General features: G+C 44.2%; 1 protein-coding gene across 3 annotated transcripts in view; it reads right to left on the bottom strand.

Moving 5' to 3' along the window:
• Positions 1-8,448, bottom strand: part of LOC102310856 (MAP/microtubule affinity-regulating kinase 3) — a 38,420-nt gene that overhangs the window by 3,796 nt on the left and 26,176 nt on the right. For 2 of the 3 annotated variants that reach the window (XM_005950849.3, XM_014330537.2), the window contains exons 1-10: positions 5,501-6,080; positions 4,538-4,726; positions 4,406-4,459; positions 3,561-3,609; positions 3,098-3,163; positions 2,951-3,021; positions 2,790-2,846; positions 1,900-2,034; positions 1,687-1,788; positions 1,499-1,618 (exon numbers count right to left, since the gene is read on the bottom strand). In XM_005950849.3, coding sequence (XP_005950911.1) covers positions 1,499-1,618; positions 1,687-1,788; positions 1,900-2,034; positions 2,790-2,846; positions 2,951-3,021; positions 3,098-3,163; positions 3,561-3,609; positions 4,406-4,459; positions 4,538-4,726; positions 5,501-5,551 — 894 coding nt within the window. In that variant the 5' untranslated portion in view covers positions 5,552-6,080. Of the gene's footprint in view, positions 1-1,498; positions 1,619-1,686; positions 1,789-1,899; positions 2,035-2,789; positions 2,847-2,950; positions 3,022-3,097; positions 3,164-3,560; positions 3,610-4,405; positions 4,460-4,537; positions 4,727-5,500; positions 6,081-8,448 lie in introns of those variants that run through there. The other variant, XM_042215864.1, reaches the window with a different exon arrangement.

Genomic DNA, 8,448 nt, shown 5'->3' with positions numbered 1-8,448 from the left:
AAAATCGGATGAAAACTGTGGGAGTAGTTGAGTGCCAAAAAGTGTACGGAAGCAACTAGTAAATAGTGGAATAAAGAATAAAGAGAAACAGGATCTCAATAGTGTGGATGCCTTGAGGGCATCCACACAATTAGGTTTCAAACTTTCCTTTTTGCTAAAACATATAGTTAGGGGTGGATCAGGTGACCCTGAATCTTTGCTTAGTTATGCTGCAATAGGTGTAGGCTGCTGGGGGAATCCCATGATGCACTGGGTGTTTCTTCTTCACTCACTATGTGCTAATAGACCCCTCTGCACGGAATCATACTTGTTATTAATCTCTGGCTCTTTTCCACAGCATGTCTTTGTCCTGTCTTCCTCCCCCCAGCCCTCCCTGAGCCTGGTTCTGTCGGAGGTTTCTTCCTGTTAAAAGGGAGTTTTCCTTCTCACTGTTACCAAAGTGCTTGCTCATAGTGGGTCATATGATTGTTGGGTCTTCTCTGTATGTATTATTGTAGGGTCTACAAGCACCTTGAGGCGACTGTTGTTGTGATTTGGCGCTGTATAAATAAAATTGAATTGAACTGAAACATGAAAGATGCTAAAGTGGCTTCAGAGACTTAAAGTAAAAACCTGAAACGAGTCAGCGTTGTGCACTTCCTGCTAGGGCTGTTTGATATAACAATATATATCGGATAACAATATAAAAACGTCTATCGTTTCATTTTACACTATCGTTTGTTTCATGGTGTCGCAAAATAAATTGTTTACGGCAATATTTTTTCATCGTTTTGATGGTCACTGTAGTGGCTATATTAATTTCTTAAAGTTCTCTATTTCTCTTATATTTTATATAACCACACTACGGACGGACAAGCGCCTGTTTTTATGCGTTATGGTTAGCAACAACGACGGTAACACCATCGCGTGTCCGCTTGTTTATGTTCCACATAAACCTTTCACAATAAAGCTCAAGATCCTGTTGAGACTTTTCAAAATAAACTGAATCACGTGAAAGAGCAGATTATTTACGGATGAGAAGTAAAAAAAGAGCCGCCAGGTGCTAAAAAATAAACCTTAGACTCAAACGTTAGAACAGGCTTTTCCCCTCAGCACGCCGTGTAATAAATACTCACAAAGAAAACGGCGGCCGTTACAACTTGTGTCTAAAAATGTATAGTTTCATGCATCAGTTAAAACACTCGACTCCAGGTACATGACACGCAGCTGGAAACACTTCACGCAAGTTGAGCTGCCCGAGATTCACAGAATTTACAGAAAATGTTACATTTTTGTGATTTATATCGTTATTGGGACGATAGAATTCTTATAATCGGGATATGAGATTTTGGTCATATCGCACAGACCTACTTCCTGCACCCTCGTCCAAGTCGATAGGTTTTTAGTTCATGTTTTCATCTGTTTATCCTTCACTCTGAATTGAACTGAATTATGCATATATGATGTATTGATTATGTACAGATGATGTATTGATTATATTGCTGATGTAGTGGTTCACCTCCAGTGTTCCTCTCTTGCCCGGGTTCAGCACCAGGAAGCGTTTCAGCAGGTTCTCACAGTCTGTCGACATGTAGAAGGGGATTCGATATTTCCCTCGCAGCACGCGCTCCCTCAGCTCCTGCACACACACCAATCACTGTCATGTCCTGATGCTGCAGGACATCCTCAGACCTCCCTGCTCCTCACCTTCAGGTTCTGCCCGTCAAACGGCAAAGAGCCACTGACCAGCGTGTAGAGGATCACCCCGAGACTCCACACATCCACCTCTGGACCGTCATACTTCTTACCCTGAAACAAACACGCACAAGCATACGTCACAAATACACACACACACACACACACTCTATACTCTGCAACTTCACAGAAAACCACACACACCACAGACACCTTTGTGCGTACCTGGAAGAGCTCAGGTGCAGCATATGGAGGAGACCCACAGAAGGTGTCCAGTTTTCCTCCAACGGTGAACTCGTTACTGAATCCAAAGTCTGCAATCTTTATGTTCATGTCGGCGTCCAAGAGGAGGTTCTCCGCCTGCAGAGTAGCAGAGACCATTTGTTAGGAACACATGGAAGCCTGTTTATAGCTGGAGTGAAGGCAAACACCTGTTCACTGTGACAGTAAGCACAATGCAGACATAAGCTGGATTCAGCTCTCTAAAACAGAGGAAACCCTCAATGCTTCAAAGTCAGCCTGTGTGTGTTTGTGTGTGTAACTACACTCTGTAGTAATACAGTTGTAGGAGCTAACATGGAGAGTCAGAGTGGTTGGCTCACTGTACATGACTGCAGCCTGTATATCAAAACATGGAAATAGGTGAGCAGCTAATGCTAAGTGCTAACCTATTCCTACACTAATAAACGAAAAATAAAACCAGAGAGAAAATAAAATACTGCAGTTAGTCCGACGCCTCGAGCGTTTTCATCCTCCTGCTGTTTTTAAATTTATGCGATGACTGTAGGGGCGTCCGATGTTAGCCCCGCTCTGAACCCTCCCTCCTTCCTGCTCCTATCCGTCTTTAACAGGACCTGACAGGAAACGGATCACCGAGCAGGACGCTCACTTTCTCACTTTTCCACAACCAGAAGAATCACCCCCGATGCTAGACATCAGAGAGAATGCAGCTTTTAGGGAGCTGCTTCCATTTTTACATACAGTTTGATAACTTCAGAAGAGGAAATCGAAAACACCTGAAAACGTTAAATTTCAGATGTGAAGGTGATTCCACACCTGCAGACCTCTCATATAAAGTTTAGGTGGGGCTTCAGAATAACCGCCCGGGGCGTTACCTTGAGGTCTCGGTGAACGATGTGCTTCTGATGGCAGTACTGGACTGCAGACACAATCTGTGGAGACACACACGGACCTGAAACACTTGGGTATTATGCGATGGATAGTACTGCCAATGTGTTACCATGGTAACGGCAGTGTGTGCATGTGTACATGTTACCTGTCTAAATTTAGCTCTGGCCTCCTTCTCCTTCATCCTACCATGAGCTACGAGGTAGTCGAATACTTCACCTGCGCGCACACACGCACACACAAAGGTCACACCTGTTCCAGCCTCTGATTGGTTTAAAATATATGAAGAACTAACCTCCGCTGGCGTACTCCATCACTAGGTACAGAGTCTTCTCCGTCTCAATCACCTCGAACAGCTTCACTGCAAACACGTACATGTGTATACACACACACAGACAGACAGGGTTCAGATAATGTAAGAGAGCTCAGCTCGCTCTCTTACATTATCTGAACCCTGCGTGAAGCCATCAGGCTGTACTTCCATGGAGTACAAGGGGAGTTCTCTGCACTGAACTCAGGCTCAGTGCAGAGAACTTCCCTTGTACTGAGGCTCTTAGAGCAGAAACAGAAACCAAACTGATCGCAGCAAAGAAAAACAAAGTCATGAACCACCTGATAGAAGCAGCGAGGTGATATGAAACAGCAGTGGGACGAGGTTCTGCCCTTCACCTGTTTAACCCCAGGATCATTACAAATATGGCATCTGAGCAACTCTGGTCGGTCACACAGGTGCAGTGATGACGTGAGGAGGTACTCACCGATATTCGGGTGATTTAAGATCTTCATTATTCGGACCTCCCTGTAGAGCTGAGACACAAACAGGAAACAGACAGCGTCAGGAACGCCAGGATAAATCACAGATGTCATCAAGAACGATGGGAACAGTTTGGTACGAAACAAAGTTCCTGTCTTTCAGAGGTCAGCTGTGTGTGAGAGATGACGCAGCGCTCTAACCATTTTTTTCAAAGTGAGCTGTGTGATTATGGAACAATGATCAATAATTATAACGTTAAAAATCACATCAATGCCTCAGCACGGCTCCTGTAAAAACCATTCCTGATTAAAATCATCCCAGCAGCACGCAGACACTTGCAACTGAAGGTACATCAGGTCAACTCACCTATAACACCTGACTGTTTCAGACCAGCCTGAAAACATCCAGGTGAAAGGTCATCATCTTGATGTGAATTATGATGAACGTCAGCTCCCTGCGCCATTAAGAACACTGAGAGTCGGGCTACTGTCAGACGTTAGTCTAGCTTTATTTTTTTAGGGTGAATTCTGAGCGGTGAGCTCAGGTGAGGTCAGACTAAGGACGCATGTATGATCTGTGACCACAGGTTTGGTAGTCTGCACAAAGCACAGGCTGAGATTTGATGGCAGAATCACATATTAAAAACACGTTTTTCCTTGAACTTCAGCAACGAGTCAGTAAACCAGCTCCAGATGAGTGTTTTCATGTTTCCTGCTCAGGTAAACCTAAAAACACCGTTCTCTGCTTCAGCCTGACTCTTTCTAAATAATAATAATTTGAACCATTTCAGTGTAATTTCTGCTGCAACACTTGTGAGCACATTACTTCCTGTCAGGTGACAGTGCTCACCTTCTGCAGGCTGCTGGGGTTCAGCTGGGTCTTATCGATGATCTTGATGGCAACCTGTCAGACACACACAGGTGATCAGTGCTCTGTAGGGGGTCTGGGATATTTCCCAGCAGTCCCCGGGACTCATCTCACCTCCCATCCTGTTGGGATATGTCGAGCCAGCTTCACTTTGGCAAAGTTTCCCTTCCCGATGGTTTTCAGCAGCCGGTAGTTTCCCACATGCGGTGACTCGTCTGTGCCAGACGCCGACGAGTTTTTACAGCGGGCGGAACGGACAGAGCGGGATGGCACCTCGCTGCGCCCGTCGTCCACCGAGGCATGCTGGGAAATAAACACACAGTCAGCACGGAGCATGGTCCCAGCTCAAAGTATCTGTTCATGTTCCAACCCTTTTATCCAGCAAGCATCTGGTAGCAGTGGATTGTGGACATATCCCAAAATCATAGGTCAAAATGATGAAGAATAAAGAACATCACAGTACTCACTGATATAACATCAACGCTCACTAACATGACATCGCAGCGCCCAGTGACATAACGTCATGCTCACTGACATGACATCAGTGATCATGATGATGATGATAATAATAATAATAACTCTAATAACAATGGATTGCATTTCTATAGCGCTTTTCTAGGCACCCAAAACGCTTTACAATTCCACTATTCGTTCACTCTCACATTCACACACTGGTGCAGGCAAACCACAGTTGTAGCCACAGCTGCCCTGGGGCAGACTGACAGAAGCAAGGTTGCCATATCGCATCCCAGCACCTACATCTGCACTTTATTGGGATGTTTTTATTATGTCTCTTGGCATTAGAAACACTGGAGCTGCTCACTCAGGAGGATGTTCACCTATTTAATGATGAAGTCTGAGCTTCAGGTAACCCCGTGATGCAAACCATATATAGGTAATATTAGCAGTGGTCAAAGGTCAGCGGTCAGATTTCTGCAGTCACGAGTATGTTATTTACATTTATCAGTAAACAAACAGTTTTAATAAATAGAAACTGAACTAGAAACTAAGTAACTCACTGATCTGTTTGTTTGTTGTTGTCTAACTTTTCCAAACGAAAAACATACGCGCACTCACGTGCTCGGGGTCCCGCTCGTTCACGGTGGGCAGCGGGGTCCTGGCGGACATGTTCCAGGGTCACAGTGAGCCAGGGTCGTTAGTTTCGGTCATGAAGCCCCCGCTCCGGTCCGGAACACCTGCGTGACGTCAGCCTGAGTTTACCTAAGCAGGTTCCCACGCAGCATCACCGGCCCCGGTCCTGGCTGCACGCCGGGCGGGTTATCTGTCCCGGCTTGGCTCGTCTCGGCTTCTTGTCCGGCTTTCTGTAACCGACATCGACCCGAACGGAACCGGAGCACCAGTTCCTCTTTGCTGACGGCTAGCTGCTAGCAGCCCGGCACTACCGGGTGTGCGCGTACGCGGAGCCTGTCCGGTGGCGTGTGGTGGCTTCTGGCTCGGGGACACGGTGCCGGTTCGGTTCAGTCAGGGTCTCCTCATCCTCTACGGCAGCCTCACCGTTAGCCGCTATGCTAGCCAAGATGGAGGACTAACCCAGCCCAGCGCGCTGACGGGATGTGACGTTACAGACAGCGTGCGAAAGGATTGGTTAGCCGAGCGGCGGCGTTTGTTGTTGCTGGAGTGTTTACGGAGGCCTCCAGCGGTGAAGGGCCGGAGGTCCGCATTATTATAGTATAGTGATGGGATTTCTGGCTCCTTTTAGAGAACCGTCTCTTTCGGTTCGACTCACTAAAAAGAGCCGGGTCTTTCGGCTCCGAACCGGCTCTTCAGGTTGTTTTGTTGCTTTAATTAATTTATTATTAACAATAATATAAAATTATGCACAAAAGGAATTACTAATGTAAAAAAAAGTGGTTTTATTTATATATGTTTATATATAAATATATATATTCATCTAACAAATGTTTAATATAAAAAATTTATTTATATATGTTTATATATAAATATATGCGGTGGCCCCTAGAGACAAAACACGTACAAACTCCAAAACACATTTCTAGCATTTCTAGCATATGATAACTTGACCTTCCAAAACAGAGCTACCTAGATCACTTAAATTACACAATTGAAAGCATGAAAGCAGAGTTTTTAGTGTGAGTTTTGTACGTGTTTTGGAGTTTTTACGTGTTTTGGAGTTTGTACGTTTTACGTGTTTTGGAGTTTTTACGTGTTTTGGAGTTTGTACGTGTTTTGGAGTTTGTACGTGCTTCAGGGTTTGTACGTGCTTCAGGGTTGTATTGTGTTTTAAGAAAGTTGTACAGTATGTGTATTGTTTGTGTATTTATACACAAGCATTCATATATAGTCAAATAAAAAAAAAAAAAAGTTCATTTACCTGTTATTACCACACACCAAATCCGGTCGTTGGTACTTGCTGGCTTGTGTAGCCACTAGGTAACAAAAGCTCAACACTGCCCCTAGCATCCTGGAGCACTTCTGTTGTCTTTTGTACGTGTTTTGAGTTTTTACGTGTTTTGGAGTTTGTATGTGCTTCGGAGTTTGTACGTGTTTTTACGTGTTTTGGAGTTTTTACGTGTTTTGGAGTTTGTACGTGTTTTGGAGTTTGTACGTGTTAGGGTTTGTATGTGCTTCAGAGTTCGTACGTGATTTGAAGTTTGTATGTGCTTTGTCTGTAGGGGCCACCGTAAATATACTTTTATTTATTCACTCCACATAAAATGTAATAAATAAATCATATAATACAAAAATCAACTATTCACATTTCAACTTTTAACTATTTAAATTTTCAGCTTTTTCCTTTTACAAATTTAAAGTGAAACAACACAAAACACTGCAAACCACAACACAATTAAATATAAATTAAATATGAAAACAAAAAGAACATGCATATTCTCTGTCATATGGACCTGCATGAATAAACTTTCTGAATCCTTTATCATCTGCAACTGAAAATAGTTGTGGATGATTACTATACCTTTCTAATGTAGACATGCAGCTTGTGGGGATAGGTTAATTGATTAATCCAAATTGTCACTAGGTGTGAATGTGCGAGTGAGTGTGAATGGTTGTCTGTCCCTGTGTGTTAGCCCTGCGACAGACTGGCGACCTGTCCAGGGTGTACCCGCCTCTCGCCCTATGACAGCTGGGATAGGCTCCAGCGCCCCCCGCGACCCTGAAAAGGATAAGCGGAAGCGAATGGATGAATGATACTTAATGGGAAACGTAAAGTCCGAAGTCTTTATATTAAGGGCCATCAGTCAAACAATACTGTTTGCTCTGGGTCTAAACAGAGCGCGTTGTGTGTGACGTCTTCTTTTGCGCATGCGGGCCGCTTTGAGCGTTCACACTAGAGCGCGTTTGCTGTCGCATTTTATTTGTAGTGTGAACGAAGCAGACAAAAAAATCGGATTTGATCAAAAAATCGGAATTGAGCATTAAGACCTGCAGTGTGAACGTAGCCCAAGACTGTGATGACGAGTGAACAGGAAGCATTCACATCGGGGATCTGTTTGTGTGTTCCTGCCTCTGAGGAATGTTGTTCGTACAGTGGCAGTGATGAGCTTGTGATCACTGACTGATTGACCGGGCTTGTTTTGGAACAGAGCTCTGGATTATTTGTGCAGATGTGACTTTCTTTACTCACATCTTCCAAACTTTGAGCCAATATCAATCTTTATGCTTTCCATCTCTCCGTCCTCACTCGTCTGTATTTCCACCCTGCCTGCAACCCCGAAATAAACCCAAACAGAATTATCAAAGGAGCTATGGATTAGGCACTAAATGCTGGGTGTGCTGAATGGAGAGCTTTGAAGTCTGTAGGGCTTTGAGGCGTAAATGTCACCACTGGAATCTAAGTCTAATTTTCACTTCTTCATCAGCCTATGGCCTTGTCCTCTGTCCCTCCCAAACATCAGGTATGCAGGTTTCAGTAGTTTATACACCCGTCTGCTCCATTTCATATTCCTTCTATACTGTTTTTTGGCAGGGGTAGGGATCAAGCAGTAGTGTGAAGGTAAATATGATGGATTATTTCAGTGATGCAACAG

This window comes from Haplochromis burtoni, unplaced genomic scaffold (assembly GCF_018398535.1).
Source record: "Haplochromis burtoni strain Fernald_Lab_line unplaced genomic scaffold, NCSU_Asbu1 Contig_849, whole genome shotgun sequence".
Lineage (NCBI taxonomy): Eukaryota > Metazoa > Chordata > Actinopteri > Cichliformes > Cichlidae > Haplochromis > Haplochromis burtoni.
Note: the sequence above shows the minus strand (reverse complement) of the source record. Positions and strands in the feature narration are given on the sequence as shown.